Here is a 19,798-nt window from a genome sequence, read left to right as displayed (position 1 = left end):
GGCTAATGTGGGATTAGCTTTGCCCATATGCAGTACCTTGCATTTTTCAATGTTAAATTTCACCTGCATTTCTCAGCCCATCTGCCTAATTTTTTCTAGATCTTGTTGCAGTAGCTTACCTCAATTACTGTCATTAATCATCCTATCAACTTTTGTATCCTCTGCAAATGTAAACATTACCTTCTATGCCTTCATCAGTATCATTAATAAATATAGGCCGACCAGGCTAGCCAGATGGGTAAAGTGCCTGCCTGGCAACCCAAAGGTCACAGGTTCGAATCCCGCCTCGGGCTTGGATCACAGTAAAATGCAAAAACCTTGGGAGGTGCATTATGGCCACAGAAGCTGATGCGCCAACAACTAACAAAAAAATAAATAAATATAGAAAACAACTGAGCCCTGCTGTGCAACCCCATCAATAATTGTTAGTTATTTGGTTTTTAGGAGCATTAGCAACTAAGGCCATATTGCTCTGGGATATGCGGTGGTTATTCTCTGACCTTTCCGCATCTTCCGTATTTGGTGGTGACGGGCTCGAACCCCGGTCTAATCAAGAAACTTGTGTTTCTTCCTACTGCTGCTCCTTCCCACCTGGCTACAGAGGCGCCTCCCCCATCAATAATATTAGTCCATGAAGAGCATTTTACATTGATAACTAATCTCTCTGCTCTCTCACTCAACCAGCCCTTTATCCACAACAGTAACTTGCCTTTAATGCCACACTGCTCCAGTTTATACAGCTGTCTTATGTACAACATTATAGAAAGCCTTCCTGAAATCCATGTATATGATATCAAATTATTTTTTGCATCCAGTTCCTTTGTTACTGCATAATAGTAGCTATTCAGATTGTTCAGACAAGATCACCCTTTAACAAATTCATACTGTGTTTGCAGATTAAAGTACTTATTTTTTTTACTCTTCAAGGTAATTCTAATAATAACATTTAATTTAAAACTTATGAAAGCATATGTTTTATCACTCTAAAATATAGCACATCATTTACAGTGGCAGAATTATAAATTATGGCTCCCAAGTTAGATTCCAAGCATCTCACATCTTTTTGACAACCATACCAAAGTAGCAGGTGGACTCTCTAACTCCCCCTTTCCCACAATATTGACTTGATGGTATGGTAGTTTTGCCATCAATCCCTTACCATCAATTTAAAAATGAATAGGCACCTTATCAATATATCAAAACGAAAGGAATGCAATAGTTAAAATACTTTGACTATCACATGCTAGGCAAAATATTTTAACTATTTAGCTTGTCTTTTGGCAGCTTGATTTTAATTCATATTGCATTCCTTTCATTCTGATTTTTATAACAATAAGGTACTCATTCATTTTTAATTTTTTTATTTATTTTTTTAAATGGAGGGCAAAGGATGTCGGATATTTTAGGTCACTAAAATTCATATTTTCATAAATTTTAAATTAAAATATTATTCTCAGCAGTATCTTGAGAAAAATAATTTTTCCTTTTATCAACTATTATTATGCAATACCCCCACTTTCATGAAGGTATTGCATAACAATGCAGAAGCTACACCATTACAACAAAAGAAAAATAGTATTTACTGTTACTGTACTAAATTGAAATGCAATAACTAATTCATTATTACTATTCCTTGTTCACCTAAAACCCTCATTATAAAGTTAATGTACTTCATATTGTTAAAACTTATGAAAGCTTTGATAAACAGTACAGACTGATTTATTCTATGGAATATGAAGACAAGGACAAAACAAATTTCTGGGCAACAAGGACATTTTAGAATGCCACCTTCTTCCAAACCAATGAAAACTTGCACACTACAACAGTAGTTGTGAGTAATGTGCATTGTTATTTTACATGAATAAAAATTGGTGATGATTTCTATTTTGTGCTGAATAAATATCATCCAGTAGAAAAACAACACTGGCTCTCAGAATATACTGGTATCCAAAGGTGATATTTCATAAAAAATATAACAGGAATAAAAATGTATTATAATTTTGGCAACAATGAAAAATGAATCAGCGCGTAATGATTTTCATCATATCACTTTACCTGTCATATTCCTCTTTTCGCTTCAGATTTTTACATTTGGCTATTAAATGATTCAATCCTCTCACCCATGCATCTCTGGTTCCTTTATTTGGAGCAATAAGATCAAGGTTCTGATGAGTCGGTCCTATTATTACCGAAAAGCAATTATCTTCATGAAGTACAGATAACAGACGAGGGTGAAGCGTTGCTTGTAAATGGCGGCGGAATTTTGCTTGTAGGCAATTAAAAAGATCCGTGTTCCATCCTTTACGCACCTCTTCAATTTCGTGAATTTCAACTAAATATAAAACATAGTTGAAAAATAAATAGGTTTAATGAGTTAAAAAAAAAAAAAAAAAGGTGCTACTGATTAAAAAGAAAGTGTTAAAAAAATAATGTATATATAATGTAAGTACATATGCATTTATTTTAATATAAAGACAGAAAATATATAAACATGCATGACATAGCTACTGTTCAACAATGAATCCAAAGCACAAGTGAACACAGAAAAAAACTAATGTAACCTGAATAGTACATAATTAATCAAATTGCATTTATTTAATCAAACTAGTAAATATTACAGTGAACAACCACTATATGTGAATAAATGAAAAATGGATGGATAAAATGATATAATTGCATATACAGGATGTAGCATATCACATAACATATTTTAACAGGATGGTTTCTGAACATCAAAATAAGATCACCCAATCTTATTTTGATGATAAGTAAATAAGTTCACATGAATATATACCTGGAGTATGGCACCTTAATATAATAATATTAAGGTATTAAAATTAAGGTATAATATTATATTAATAATTTGTTTAACATTCCTTAAGTTTGTAAGGCCACCCAGACTTTTTCATTTGAATGCCACAGCTTTTTCTTCCATCTTTTGAATAATATTCACCACAGTGAATTTTGGAAAGGACAATCAAGTTGTAGAAGTGTTGCTAATGTGGAATTCAGCCATCATCTGACTGTCTCTTGAAATTGCAATGTCATTGCAGGTTGTGACTTTTCGCAATTTGTTCACTATCTGCAGTCATTCAGTCTGAATTAGAGGATATCAAACAGAAGGTGCTTAATTATCCTTCAAAATGAGTGATTTTCTGAGCAGAAAATTTACATAAAATTAGGGAAGTGCAAGAAACTCACTTTTCACTGGTTCACAATGGCAAAACCATAAATTCTGCACCCCCCATAACTATTCCAAGGCCTACATGTAATCTTATCAATTGTCAGGCCCTCTAACTCTTCAATCCACCCCCATAGTGGCAGGCCTGGTGACAGTAGTTTCTTCACTGCTGTTCACAAAGCTTAAAGGCCACTTGTCTGTTGAAGATCATCTTCACTCTGGCCACCCCTCAAATTTAAAAACGAATGAGTCAACCATTTGTATTCATGAATTCAACCATTTGTATTCATGATTTGATCAGGAGTAATCCATGTTTAAGTCTACAAAGTTGCTATTTCTTATGGGACGTGTTAATAAATTTTAAACAAGTTTTGGGAATGCAACACATTTCAGACAAACTTGTGCCACACATCCTCATAGAGAACAGAGTTCCTGAAAGCCCAAATCTTCATCAACAGATTGCTGCTGCCGACAGACTTGCAATGCCTAAGGAAAGTACATTGAATTCTAAATAACTAGCAATTCCAAAAAATAAAAATATTAACTATTCCAAAAAAAAATAAAAAAAATAAATTAACTATTCCAAAAATAAGGAATTCTTCCAGATTTTGCAGAAGGTAACTACTTCAAAGGATACCCATCCAAATAGACAATAAGCATAATTTCCCAAATCAGTCTCTCTCTCTCTCTCTCTCTCTCTCTCTCTCTCTCTCTCTCTCTCTCTCTGACTGAAAATGTTGACTATATTTTTATACTAAGCTTGCAATCAAGATATTTAACATTTGCATAATGGCATAGTTCAAGTCGGGGCTGTCCCATTGGTGGGCTAGTCATAGAATGAAGAGCCCTTTGTAATTAATACAAGTAACCCTCATATAAAACCTATAAAAAAAAACCACTTCCACTTCACCCCTCTGTTCGTTCAAAATACCTGTCCAGCTGAGCCTTAAACTTATTTAGGCTATCAACCTCCACGACAAGGGCTGGAAGTCTGTTCCACCAACCAACCACCCGCTGGCTAAAGGCAAATTTCCGCACATCTATCCTACATCTGTCTTTCCTCAATTTGAATTTATGTCCTCTCAGGTGATTATTCTGAGCGAGAGGAAGAATCCCATCAGCATTGAGCATGCTCAAACCATTCAAGGCTTTATACACCTCTATCAGATCATCTCGCTGGTGCCTAGTCTCCAGACACTGTAATTTGCAAAACTTAAGCCTTTCTTCGTAAGAGCACCCCTTTGTTCCATTCGCTAATCTTGTTGCCTTTCTCTGTACTCGTTCCAGCAGCTCTACATCCTTCTTGAAATGAGGCCTCCAGACCTGTATACAGTACTCTAGGTGTGGCCTGACCATTGCCTTATACAAGGGAATAATCACCTCCTTATCCTTGCTAGAAAAATTCCTATATATCATTGACAATACACCATGAGCTACTCTTGCAGCCCATTTGCACTGCTCAGAGAACTTCATATTTCACTGCACAACCAAGAGAACTAGTACAAAAAGGGGGGGGGGGGTTATGTTCCAAAAAATAACAAAATACATTTTTTTACAACTATCGGAAACTTAATTTTATTAAAAATTGTAATAATTAGACAAATACCGTACAAACTGTGATACATATGTCAGATAATGTACATTCATTTAATTTTCTTCATCACTGCTAAGTACAATCAAACAAGAACATTCTCTGTTACAGAAAACCTTCACCTTCTGAACTTTCTTCTGCAGCATCTAGATTGTGTATCTTCTGCTCTCTCTAAAAAAATCAGTAATCTGAGTTTGTTTGCTTGATAGATTTTTGTAAATTTAATGGTATGGAGCTAAGCATTTTTGAAGCTCCCTTTCGAACTTTGTGCTCCTTTCAGTTGAAGGATCTGAAGCCAAAAAATAAGATTCTAATTGCTCAGCTAAGTTTATACATTCCCGTATGCTTTTTAGTGTAAAATTTAGAACTTCAGAATTTATCTGCACTGTCATCATCTGAATTTATTTGGTTTCCCTCTAATGCCATTTTCCACCAAATCCACTTCGCTAGTAATTCTACCAGTAATTCTTGAATGTCTTCAGTAGTCATATCATCAAAACCTTCCACTCCTACCGACTTAGCAAGTTTTAGTTTTGCACTGATTCCGTTTTCTGTCGGTTCTACCATATTTCCTGAATGAACTGACTCTGGCCACACATTTTTCTAACACTCAGTTAATGCTGAAGGATGGTTTTACTTTGAGCGATAAAGCTACGATTCTCATACAATCCACAATTGAAAAATGTTTCTATGCCTCCATCACTTCAGTAGATTCGGAATTATTTTTTCCAAAATCCATTGTAACGAGTTTTGAAGATAAATTAAGGAAGTTGTATTAGGTGGTAGGAATATTGCTTCAACGTTTGGATGACAAATCTTTTGGATGGCCCAGCACATTATCCAATAGTAATAAAACTTTGGAAACCTAAATTTTTTTTTTTTCCACAAGTTCAACCAGCATAAGTTCAATAGCAGAACCTAACACAGGGATTTCCAAACAAAATAAAATAAGGGGATTTCCCAATATTTATTTTATTTTTATTTTTTTTTGCATAATGACTAGCTATTTGTTATTTTTGGTTTTTAGGAGCATTAGCAACTAAGGCCATATTGCTCCGGGATATGCGGTGGTCATTCCCTGACCTTTCCGCATCCTCCGTATTTGGTGGTGACGGGCTTGAACCCCGGTCTAATCAAGAAGCGTGTGCTACGCACTGCTGCTCCTTCCCACCTGGCTACAGAGGCACCTATAATGAATGACTAGCGAGCCAAAAGCAAGGATTCACAAAAAAGAACGGAAATGTCGAAAAATTACATCCAAAACATTAGCAGGGTTCCCCCCACACAAGTTCAAAAAAACAATGTTACGCGAGGTTTGTTGCAATTCTCTAACTGCGTTAGAGCAAAACCATGTTATATAGGTAGTGTGGTGCATGGATTGCTGCAATTTAACAATCGTGTTAGAACAAAACAGTGTTGAAGTACCTTGTTATACGGGGGTTGCCTGTATTCTTAAACATTGCTCATAAAAAGCTCTGTGTTAACATGTAAAAATTTCATTGTGAATTTCTTTAATTTTTAGTGAAGTACAGTATTATTATTACTGTTATTATAATGATTTTAATAGTACCAGTACCTGTCATGGGATGGAACCCCCCCCTAATGGGGGGGTCCATCCCGTGACAGGTACTGGTACTAAGTGCACAAGAGTGGCTGTCTGACAGGTGTTCAGAATTGCAACTTTCTGGAGTTCCTTGTAGGTATTCTCTGGGAGACCTATTGCTACTAGGCTGTATGTAGGGTCTTTGGCACAATACTGGTGGATGACATGACCAGGATGGTCATTACTTGTTGTTTATTGCTATGCACTGCAATAAACAATGTTTTGGTGATCAAACACTTAATTTTTTAATATCTGTTAACGTTATACTTGAATTGCTGTAGATTGTAATTTTCAGGAAACGCATGTGAAGGGAGGATCCTTCCAGAAAACTGAAGTTGGTTCTATGAAACTGAATTTGAACAGTAAGAGGATGTTAACTGGTTGAGTCACATGTTTGGACTGGTTTGGGAGAGAGAGAGAGAGAGAGAGAGGGAGAGAGGGAGAGAGAGAGAGAGAGAGAAATTATAGAAGCAAATTCAGAATAACAGTGGCCAGGAAAGTATCTATAGAAAAGGCCTGCTGCAGAAGCAGAATGTCTCTGAAACAAATTGGAAACTTTGTTAGACTGGTCAGTAATTAAACTAACTGCCAGCCCTCTTTTGAATGGAGTCTAGAAGCCCGAGAGAAGTTTTGGGTACACCACCCGAAATGTAAGAATGATATTTCATGGTAGGGCAGATTTGAGATTGTATAGAGTGAGTAGCTGCTTGGAAGAAAAGTAACATCAAGAACAAAAGAGAAAACCCTAAAATCAACACTTTTGATTCAGAGAAAATTTGTGATGTCCTTATGCAAAGAGACATTAGAAGTTAGGGTATTCCCTAATAGAGATATGTGATCTTGTCTAGAAATCTGAGTATCATCAAAAATAAGTGAGTTTTAGGATTGAAAGTCTCAAGATTGAAATTAACTGAGTTATCTTCAACCCCATTAGAGATTTACCTGGAGATTAGCATTTAAGGAATTGATAGTGGACATCTGAGAAGTTGAAGCTGTTCATGCAAGGCAAGGTTTTTCAAAATGGAAGGTGGAATGCAATGTGTTATCATCAGCAAAATTCTGGATAGGAAAAAAAGAGTAGGAGAAAGAACTGAACCTGGGAGAACACCAGCATTAGTGGAGAAGTTAGAAGACAGCGCCATCATCACCTGTAGTGGGCAGTCAGAGAGAGAGAGAGAGAGAGAGAGAGACTAGATACCCAATCACAAAAAACAGTTGGCAATCATAAGATGGAAGCTTATTTAGGAGACCTTTATGCCAAACATGTTCAAAAGACTTTGAAATATCAAGAGTAACCACTTGAGTTTCAAGCAGTTGCTCTTGCCAGCTTCAGACATAAATGACATTTCACCAATATAGAAACAATTTCCAAGTCTACAACAGAGACGGACAAGAGTAGAAATCAAGAGGTAGCACTAGAGTATGTGCTGTTCTCATCATATATTCACAACCGAGAAGGCTGTACCTAAAATACCTCACCACCACCATAATTTTCCATACAATATCTCTCACATTCTATCTCTTAAAAACAGGCAACCTTGACTTTGCACTATATTTTCTTGCCAAGCTAACAGTATGTATATGAACCCAAGAACATCCTGTGTAGATGAAGCACATTTCACTGACCAATGGTAAGGACACAAAATTGCCATTTGGTCAGAATCCAACCCACATTCTTCTTATTACAGATCTTTCACACACAAATAGCAGTTTGATGTGGGTTCACTGTTCATTTGATCCGAGTCTTGACTATCATGTGCAGTCAGATTACAGATCACAGTGCAGTATCACAGTTGTTATACTGCACTGTGATCTGTGAAAAGTTATCTAAATTCAAAATAATGACTGGTGGAGCACTATTTTGAATTTAGATAACTTTATATCTATATTTTCACACAAAGATTTTCCAACACTTTCCTGCATGTTGCTTCAACTTTCAGATTTAACACAGCCAGTTTCAGTTATGGAGGTACCCAAAAGTTCGGAGTTCATATAAGGGTGCTGAAAATGGTAGCAGAACAAAAGTATCCTTAATTAAAGAAGTAACAAATGTTTCAAAGTGAATGCTTCATCATTTGCTTTGCTGGTGGCCAGTCATATGCAAAGTGTAGGTATTAGGGAGGGATCATATATCATTTTTTTTTTTTTTTTAATCTGAACTAATAATACTCACTTTTCACCTAGTGACAAACTAAAAAAAAAAAAAACTATACAATTAAGACACTTCAAGCACAAGTATAAAAATATTCCAAAATAAGCTCTTTGTTATCATTATTAGACATATGGTGCAAGGAAGCCTGAGGCTTATGCTGCACCAGCCAAAAAAAAAATTTCTGAATTACCCTGAGAGAGAGAAAAGGGAATCACCAAGAAAGAGAAGAATGATGATATCCAGCTCAGGACCCTGGGTGTGCCAAGCCCATACTCACCAGATGTGAGCCCCTTCACTTTTCAATGATGACAGCAAAAAAGCTAGCTTATTTCAATGACTTGTTTATTGTACATTAATCTTTATTCACACAAACTTTTTTATTATAATATAATGCCATATACCATAGTAGTATTAATAGGTTAATATTAAATTCTACATAGAATCAATATTTTAATTTATTTACTATTATGCATATTATTAAATGCTATTTCGCTATTACTAATACTATTATGCAATTAGTACCCCTTCCGATTGATTGTTGAGTAGCAGTGATTAACATGCCTAGTCCGCTATGGTTTGTCTTAGTTAAGGTGTTTACCCCGCCCCCTTGCAGCTGTTTTATAATTGGGAACTCATTTTCCGATTTTAAAACAGCGGTAAGGGGGGGGGGGGGAATAAACACCCTAAGCCTAACCATAGCGGGTTAGTTGGAATGTCAATCACTGCTATCGCAAAAGGGGTACCAGATTGTAAAGACTAACCAAAAGCAGAGTGACAATTTTATAGATTTCCACTTTAACTGCACTGTTTCCGTAGTCCAAGTTTTATTTACCATAGAAAATACGTTCAACAGCAGAACTGGAAATCTCGTTTAACGTTGTTGAAGGTTTTGGCACAAGGGCTACAGTGGACCTACTGTGCTCATTTAACATTGTATTCTATTATTATAATCTTTAATTAAAATAAAATGAAAAAAATTAAGGAAGGGTTAACTTCAGAAAGACTTACCCAGGGATCTTTGCGACACGGAGCAATGGATAAGTTTAGCTCCTGTTTCGCGATGGGTAAGTCTATTGCTTCGCATAATTTTATGCGAGGCCCACACCGTTTACAGTACTGTACAGTATTGTGAAACGACCCCCCCCCCCCTATTAACCGCTGGTTTTAATCGAGAAACGCGAAAGAATAGATCGAAGATCGCATTTCTTATCGCTAAGATCCATGGGTAAGGGTTTCTTTGAAGTTTAACCATAAACAATATTTCCATATAATGGCGCTATTCACGTAATGTGTAGAATGCGAACAGTAACGGTGAACTTATACACAGTAACAATAATACTGTGAAGATTCCAACTTATTGTTCTCACGGAGCAATGGATAAGTTTAGATCCTGTTTCGCGATGGGTCTATTACTTCGCATAATCGCTCACTCTTCTCGTCTCTACGCTTTACAAATTTCAGTAACACAAAATAATTTTAATGTTTTTATTTTTAATTTCTATTTGGCTGTATTTATGGTGGGAATTTACACTTGCTATTTGGAGCTTCAGTGTTCGATTTCCTCTCCCCCGAATATGTATAAGGTCTTACGTTCAGAAAAAAAGAATGAAAACAGTTCAACTTTTTTTTTTTTTTTTTTTTATGTTATAATTAACGCACGGGCTGCTCGTTGGTAGGCACTACGGAACTGCAGCACCCCCAGCTTTTTAAATCTAAAAAGTCAATGGAGTTAAATGAAATTTTGTGAAGAACAATGCAATGCAATGAATATTTTTATTAACAGGTCCCGCATATAGTATATTCATGCTCTATTTCCAATGATCAAAAAAATGATAATAAAAAAAATAATAAAAATTACTTTATTTAATAAAAGTATTAAACAGAGCCCAGGTCATCCAGGCCCATCCATAGCCTTTGTTTCATGGAAAAACAAACAACCATTTCCAATAATCATTTCAATAATAAACAAATAAAAACACGAATCGTTTTCAACTTTAGGAGCAAAATTATCGAACTATCTGGCGCACAGTTCCGACTACGGTTAAATTTCAGTGGTTGAGCCAATGCCTGGTCGGTGGGTTGCCAGTATATATTTTTACATGTCTTATAACCAGAGCCGGCCAGACGGGGGTGCGAACGGTGCGAGCGCACAAGGCCCCGCGTTTCTGAAGGCCCCGCGCCGCTGACTGATTTTGCAAAATAAAAATGATTTAAATTTTTTTTTTTTTTTTTTTTGTTTTAATACTGTCGCAAAATCTAGCGACATCGCCATAAAATGGCCATATTTTTAATATACATAAGAAATAAAATGTCAATAATCATGTTATTAACATTATCTGAAAGCCCGCCAAGAATTCCCCAAAGAACACGGAAAAATATATTTTCTTTCAAATATCTCTCCTTACAAATAAAAATAATAATTTATTGGAGTTTCATTTGAAATTATTGAATAAATATTCCCCACAAATACGAATATATATATATATATATATATATGACAGCTGATCGTACATCGTACGTTTTTATCGCGATTCGCGAGGTTTGAAAATAAATAACATATTCGTATCTATTTCGCAACATGACTAGTAGAGACAGAGATGCAGGAAGAAAGTATATGTGTGGCTCTGATAAATTGAAGAAAAAAAGAAAGAGAAGAAATTACGGAAAAACAGAGGAACTCCCTCGCAAAACTTTTAAAAACCGAAAATGTGCAACAAACTGAAGAAACGTATAATTCACAGTTAGTGGAAGATCAAACTCGCGGAAATGAAATAACGCCGTGCGACATCCACGAAAACGATCCTGATCATCATAAAGCCAACTCTCATCCTAATGAAGAGGAAAGCGATTATAAGAAAACTGTAGAACGGGAAGATAATCATGAAGCAGAGGGAAACGTACAGACGGAGAATTTTTTGTCAGCGTCGAACAAAGTACAAGATGAATTATTCTGAGGACCGCAGCTTCAAGAGAATCAACAAAGCGACGAAGACGAAAATGTCGATATCAATGATCCTGGTACGTGGCCCGAAATTATAACTGATAAATTTAGAATGGCTATCGTACAAAATGGCGTGACACAAGTAAAAAACTACGATTTTCCGAAAGATAAAAATAACAGAAGTTTTTCTGAAAATTATTATTTAAGAAAATTAACGAATGGGGAACGTCAAGAACGAAGATGGTTACTCTACTCAAAGTCATGAAATTGTAATCGCGATTACAAAGTCATGAAAGATCAAAATATCATTTACAAGCTATGTACAAATTGTTCAACCTTGAAAAGAATTTGAAACTTGGAAACACTATTGACAAAGAACATGAAAAAATAATTAAAAACGAAACACTGCGTTTAAAATGTGTTTGTGAACGAATAGTGGCTGCAATTTTATCAGAGCATAATTTGGCGTTCAGGGGCAGTACCGATGCTTTATATAAACCGCACAACAGTAATTTCTTAGGTCTTGTAGAATTACTTGCAAGATTTGACCCAATCATGAAACAACATTTGGATCGGTGCGTAGAATCAGCATCGCGTTCCTATTTATCTCATAGAATACAAGATGAACTGATTTCTGCTTTGGCTAAAAAAGTTAGAAAGGAAATAATAAATACAGTTAAAAAAGCTAAATATTTCACAATTTTATTAGATTGCACTCCAAGACGTAAGACATCAAGAACAATTATCTGTTATTTTAAGATATGTTAATGTAGATAACTCCGCCATGGACGGTCCCAAGCCCGGCTGCGAAAGGAGGAGGGTGGTCATCCTGCCGAAATGACCAGAACCGGGAAACCGGGGAAACTAGGCAAGAAACCGCATGAAATTCGGAACAAGCTCTTACAACAATGTTACCGCATCCGGGGTAGCCGATGCGCCAGCACTGGGGACCCAGGGTACTGGTGTGAAGTGGACCACTGGCCACAGAACAAGCTGTTATAACAATGTTACCGCATCCGGGGTAGCCGATGCGCCAGCACTGGGGACCCAGGGTGCTGGTGTGAAGTGGATCACTGGCCACAGCAATAAGCTTACTACGCCGAAAAGGACAATTAACATTGGCGAATGGAATGTTCGAACGGGGCACCACGTTGGACAAAAGGAAATCATTGCCCAAGAACTACTTAGGTGCAAGATATCAATCGCGGCATTATCCGAATTAAGGCTCACCGGGTCTGGAACGATGATCATCCAACCACCAGCACCTATCGAAGCGGTTATGCTATTCTACTCTGGTGGTGAGAAACGAGAAGCAGGAGTGGGCTTTATGGTCGATGCTCAGGCCACCAGTAGTGTGATCGCTTTCCAACCAATATCGGACCGCCTGGCAGTCCTTACTGTCAAGGGCACCATCAAGACCCATATTATCTCCGCCTATGCGCCAACTGAGACTAGCCTGGACCCGACCAAGAATGACTTCTACAACCAGTTCCAACATACGCTGGATTCAATTCCGCAGACAGAAGTGATCATCCTCGCAGGGGACTTTAATGCCCATATTGGCGTGGACAGATCTGGTTGGGAAACAACAATGGGCAAGTTTGGCCATGGGAAGATCAATGACAACGGCTTACGTTTGTTGTCCTTTGCCGCATCTAACAACCTGATCATTGGAAACAGCCATTTCCAGCACCCTCAAAAACATCAACTTACATGGCGAAATCCATCTGGCAAGGACTCAGCAATCCTGGACTACATTTTGATCAATGCCAGATTTCGCTCATCACTCATGGACGTTCGTGCCATGAGGGGACCTGATTGCGGATCTGATCACTACCTCATCCGGGCTAAAGTGCAGCTCAAATTACGGCATGCAAAAAGATCATCTCGGTCAGCCAAGCTGGACTGGAGGCAGCTAATGAATGCTGCCAACAAACAGGCATATCAGATCGCCCTATCCAACCGCTTCGAGATGCTGGCCGTGCCCGAGGATATAAATGAAGAAAAGCAGATCTCTGATGCCATCCTGGAATGTGCCAAGCCCCTATGTCCACCTGCCCGACGTCGAACGCAACCATGGATATCAGACGAGTGCCTCGACCTCGTGGACAAACGGAAACAGGCAAAGTTGGTCGACTTTGAACGGTACCGGCAGCTAAACCGAGAAGTCCGACAAAGAATGACAGCAGAAAGAGAAGCATACTGGAACCAAGTGGCAGACGATCTTGAAGTGGCGGCATCCAAAAACGAGTACCGCACTCTCTACCGCACCCTCAGATGTCTGAGTGGAAAGACCAAATTGACTAGTGACAACATCAAGAATGCTGATGGGACCTTCGTGCGATCACCATCCGAACGCCTGCAACGGTGGAGTGAATTCTTCAAAGCTTTGTATAATCACGACCCACCTCAGGGGCCGCCAGCAACAGCACTCTCGATCGACCCCCCCTGAGGTCTCCATGGTCGATGTTGAGCCTACAGTAGAAGAAGTGAAAGCAGCCATACAATCCCTGAAGAATGGCAGGGCACCAGGAGTGGACCAAGTCACCACAGAAGCGATCAAAGCCGGGGGAGATGTACTGCTTCGCCGACTACACTCACTCCTCAAAACCATCTGGTGCACTGAACAAATTCCGTTAACATGGAGGAAAGCCATTATCGTACCGATCCACAAGAAAGGTGATAACCGGGACTGCAAGAACTACCGTGGCATCAGCCTCCTTTCCATCATCGGAAAGGTCTTTATGAAGATCATCCAGTCAAGACTGCAAAAACATCGCGAGCAAACCAGTCGAGAAGAACAGGCAGGATTTAGACCCGGGCGAGGATGCTGTGATCAAATCTTTGCCATTCGTCAGCTGATGGAGGAGAGGATCCGGTGTGGACAGCGAACCGTCATTGTTTTCATTGACTTTAAGTCTGCTTTCGACTGTGTCCACCGGCCTGCCTTATGGAAACTACTAGAGGTTGAACATGTACCTCGAAAAGTCATCACACTCCTCCAAACTGCATACAACGGTTTAACCAGCCAGGTGCGCATCCAGAACGATTTATCTGAGGAATTTACCATCCAAACTGGAGTCCGCCAAGGGGATGTAGCCTCCCCGTTGCTTTTCAACATCGTGGTCGACGCCATTATGAGGCAAGCATTCAGAAACAGACAGGGAATACAATATGACAAGGATCACTATGTGACTGACCTGATGTTTGCTGATGATAGTGCTATCCTTGCCGATAACGACGCTGAAGCCACGGACATCCTCTACGACATTGCCCGCATTGCCCGGCCATATGGTTTGAAGATCAATGCTGGTAAGACAAAGGCCCTGACAACAGATGGGTCGCAAGCCACCATCTATCTCGAAGGCGTCCAGATCGAGCAAGTGCAGGACTTTAAATACCTTGGGTCGCTGGTCCAGGAGAAGAAAGTTGCATCCACCATGGAAATCCACAGCAGAATTGGACAGGCGGCCATTGCGTTCGCCTCGCTCAAATGGTGTCTGTGGAAGAGGACCAACATTTCCACAAAGACTAAAATCCGACTCTTCCGGACTTTGATCCTGCCCATTCTTCTTTACGGATCGGAAACATGGATTTGTCTCAAGTTAGATTTGAACAAACTTGAGGTATTCCAAATGCGATGCCTGCGGCAGATCTTGGGCATCTCTCTTCGCGACCGCATCACTAATGATACCATCCGCGCCAGATGCCAACAGCAACCAACCATTTCCGACCAAATCCAGAAGCGAAGGCTCAGATGGTTTGGCCACGTATGTAGAATGGGCACGAACAGAATACCATCCACACTCCTTTGGAGACAACGACCCACCCAATGGGGCATCCAACGGACCGCGCCTAGGAAGACGTGGGCCAAGCAAGTGGAAGATGACTTGAAGAGCCAACGTCTCGACCTTAACCAGGCCAGGACTGAAGCCATGGATCGTAAGGTATGGAAGAACATCACAGAGCAAGTCCGAAACCCTGCGGCACCTACAGCAGCATACTGGTTGCGTGGCCAACCGCCTCCCCCAGCTGCCAGCTAAGGACCAAAGAAGAAGAATGTAGATAATTCTGAAAGTGATGTGAGTATACAAGAACGATTTATTTGTTTTGAAACAGTAAAAGACTCGACAGGAAAAGGGTTATCAGCTAAAATTGAAAGCATATTAGAAAAGGAGGAATTAGATTTAGGGAACTGTCGAGGACAGGGATACGATAACGGAGCTCATATATGAGAGGTTTATATAAAGGTGTGCAAGCACTTATCCTGCAAAAGAATTCCAAAGCACAGCATATGCCCTGCGGAGGTCATAATTTGAATTTAGTTCTTGGAGACATTTCAAAATCATCTTCTCTTGCAAATTCATTTTTTGGGACTTTACAAAGCATATATAATATTTTTGCAAGTTCTGTAATACGCTACGATATATTAAAAGAGTGTGTCAAACATCTTACTCCAAAACCACTGTCAGAAACGAGATGGGAATGTCGCCTCGAAAGCGTGAAATCTGTGAGATACCAAGTACCACAATTTTCTCTAGCTTTGAAATACCTTTATGAACATACCAGTGATATGAAAACGAAATCCAATCAATCGAAAATAAACTTACTTCATTTGAATTTTTATTAAGTTTGGTCATTTGGTACGACATACTGAATGAAGTAAATATTGTGATCAAGATATTTCAAAATTCAAATATAGATATCGGTACTGCAAATTCGCATTTAAAAGGCCTTTTAAATTTTTTTGAACAGTATCGTGAATCGGGATTCAAATCTTGTTTAATAAGTGCAAAGGAAATAGCTGAAGAATTACGAGTGACATCTGAATTTAAGAATCAAAGAACTGGACGAAAAACAAAGCAAATTTGTTATGAAGGAACCGATCAGCCTATTTCATCGGGCGAAGAATATTTCATAATTCAATATTTTCTAGTCATAATCGATAGTGCGATTATTTCTTTTAAGAAAAGATTCGAAATTTATCACGAACATGAGACATCATATGGTTTTTTTATATAATTCGGATAATATTCAAAAACTGACTGAAAACGATCTTCTTAAATGTTGCAAAGACTTAAATGCGACCTCGCAGGACGATATTCATTGCGTTGATTTATTTGATGAAATCAAAATTTGTCGTCGAGTTTTGCCTTCCAGGATCACAATACTACAAATATTACAATATTTACTGAAAAATAATTTATTTCAATTGTATCCACATTTTGTTACTGTTCTGAAAAATATATTAACCTTACCAATTACCGTCGCATCTGCAGAAAGATCTTTCTCAAGATTGAAAATAATAAAAAATTACTCGAGATCTAGCATTAGTCAAGAACGATTTACCTCCTTAGCCATTTTATCTATCGAATCCGAAATAGCCAAAAAACTAAATTATGATGATATTATCAACGAATTTGCTATAAAACATGTAAGAAAATGAAACAAAAATCACATATTGTGACCTTATTCGATTAAGTCGCATACCAAATTGTATTTTATAAGTATATGAAGCAATTATTTTTCCTATTTGATTTATTAAAGATTTTTTTGTGATTGAAATGTTAATTTTATTAAAATAATTTAATATTTATCATTTTCATGTAATCCTTACTAAACCAATTTGTGCGCAATGTAATAAATATCAAAATGCAATAAATTATTTTGTTGTACGAAATTTGTATCAAGGCCCCGCAAGTCAACTTTGCACCGGGCCCCGCTTTTGTTCGGGCCGGCTCTGCTTATAACCAACACAATTTAATGCAACTTTAAGAAGCAGCACCCCCATACAACAGTCATGAGTTGCCACTGAATTAATGTTAATTTTCAATTTCCTCCACCTATATAAGTGATATTTCCGGCGTTACCCTGAACTCCAGGCCGCCTCCGTAGCCAGGTGGGCAGGAGCAGCAGTGCGTAGCACACGCTTCTTGATTAGACTGGGGTTCGAGCCCGTGACCACCAAAATACGGAGGATGCGGAAAGGTCAGGGAATGACCACCACATATCACTGGAGCAATATGGCCTCAGTTGCTAATGCTCCTAACAACAACAACCTGAACCCCAGAGGCTCAACATCTCGTGAGTATGGGCTTGTCACACCCAGGGTCCTAAACTGGTCTCTCTCTCTCTAAATATATATATATATTTTTTTTTTAGCTGGTGCAGCAAAAGATTCAGGCTTCCTTGCACTATATGGCTAATAATAATAATAAAGTAATGTAATTAAATTAACGAGGGTCATAAAAAAAACACAGAAATATGCATGCACATAACAAATTTAAGTAGAAAAAGGACGAGTGACAGAATTTGGTGGTCCCTTACCTGGGACCGCCTAATCACCCTATACCCACCCTTGTGATCGAAATAATATGGACTTTCTTTACTGCTGCTTGATTGGCCATGGTTAGGCTGCATCTAGAGCATTCTCACATACAAAAGGGACCAAAACTGACCATTAAACTCTGGTTTATACTGGTCTGGAGGCCACACTTTGGGAAGAATGTAGATCTGCTGGAATGGGCGCAGAGAAGAGCAACGAGATTGGTGAAGGGAACAAAAGGGTGTTCTTACCTAGAAAGGCTTCAGTTCTGCAAATAATAATAATAAAATTCTTTCTTCATAGAAATGTAGGACACGATTCCCGCTACAGGCAACCAGAGGAATCTCACAATTAACTGTACACATTACATTCAGTACATAAACTACGTGGGTCCACAAATTCATAAAATGCGCAGAAAGTGCTAATAGATTACATACAACTTACATTGCATTATATAGTTATTATACAGAGCTTATATTGCATTATATAGATTTTATAGTTATTATATGTAAGCTGCAACACATTAAGACAGTCTGGTCTGGACACTTTCACTGGGAGTTATTCTGCTGACAATTGCAGGAATGCTGACTGCACTTCACTACAGATTTGAGCTTTTCTTCTCTGTAGGGAATCTCTGGACCACACATCCAAATCAATGTTTGCGGAGTTCAGCGCGCCGATGATGATGATGTTCGGAAAATGCAGCTTGAAGGTCGAGAGCTTCTGCAGGTTAGAACAGAGCACTGGACGGTTTCTGAGGGATCTACCAGGGATTTTACAGCCGATTTCCCAGATACTAACGAAATTGCAGCGTCTGGAGATTAGATTGATCTGCAGAGTGATCTGATTGAGGTGTTTAAGGCCTTCATATTGAGTAAGCTGAATATGAATGGAATCTTCCTCTTGCTGAGACTACACACATGAGGGGACATAAATTTAAGTTGGGGAAGAACAGTTGCAGGATAGATGTGTGGAAGCTTGTTTTCAGCCAGTGAGTGGTTGATTGTTGGAACAGGCTTCCATTTGTTGTCGTGGAAGTGGATGGTTTGAATAAATTCAAGAACTAGAAAAATTCTTGGAGGGTAAAAATGGGTGTGTGGGTGGGTTTAGCCGTTGCTATATAAGCTTTCTTTCTTGCATCATTTGCCGCTATTGCTAATACTATTAAAGCTTAATGATTTTCAAAACACTGCTTCAGCATAACCCCTTAAATCCTGGGACCGCCACTGAATGTGTATACGTATTCTTCTGTTACAGAAGCACCGAAAATAAATACAGACATACCACCGATTTTGAAAGTATCTTCAACAGAAGACATATCTATATGTCCCTTTCTACTTATTTAATTAATTTATTGTATACATATACTGTGCATACACTGAGTGATCACTGAATTATGACCACCTACCAAATATCGTGTTGGGCCACCGTTGGCACGGCACGGATAATAGCCGTTATTCGTCTAGGAATTGACTCCACTAGATGTCTGGTGATGTCCGTAGAGATCTGCAGCCACAGTGCCGGAATAGATGATAGCTCTGTGTTCCTCCGCCTCACTTCCAATACATTCCACAAGTGTGCAATTTGGTTGAGGGATATACTGATATCAGGTGAAACTGGAGGCTAATCGAGATATGCGATATTTTTACCGTGTTCCTCGAACCACTTGTGCACAATGCGGGCCCGAAGACACTACGCATTATCGTCTTTTGAAGATCCTGTTTCTGTCTGGAAAAAAAGTGCAATACAGCAGAGCACATTGTCTCCTAAGAGTTGTCGGTAGACCTTACCAGTGAAACAACACAGAATGGCAAGGTTGTTAAGGACACTACTGACGCTATGCTGCTGCAACTGGATCTGGAAAAGTTGAGCAGATGGGCTGAGAGGTGGCAAATGAAGTTTAACATTGACAAATGTAAAGTACTACATATGGGAAACAGCAACCCCAGAGCAACGTATCAACTCTGTGGTACTACACTGACAGTGATAAAGAATGAAAAGGACC

At 38.6% G+C, this 19,798-nt stretch overlaps 1 protein-coding gene across 5 annotated transcripts in view; it reads right to left on the bottom strand.

Moving 5' to 3' along the window:
- LOC150077602 (1-phosphatidylinositol 4,5-bisphosphate phosphodiesterase delta-4-like) overlaps window positions 1-19,798 on the bottom strand; it is a 298,832-nt gene that overhangs the window by 119,331 nt on the left and 159,703 nt on the right. For all 5 annotated transcript variants that reach the window (XM_090386233.1, XM_090386234.1, XM_090386232.1 and 2 more), the window contains one exon: window positions 2,056-2,332. In XM_090386233.1, coding sequence (XP_090242359.1) covers window positions 2,056-2,332 — 277 coding nt within the window. The remainder of the gene's footprint in view (window positions 1-2,055; window positions 2,333-19,798) is intronic.

This window comes from Mastigoproctus giganteus, chromosome 12 (assembly GCF_048544385.1).
Source record: "Mastigoproctus giganteus isolate SK-2022 chromosome 12, ASM4854438v1, whole genome shotgun sequence".
NCBI lineage: Eukaryota > Metazoa > Arthropoda > Arachnida > Uropygi > Thelyphonidae > Mastigoproctus > Mastigoproctus giganteus.
Note: the sequence above shows the minus strand (reverse complement) of the source record. Positions and strands in the feature narration are given on the sequence as shown.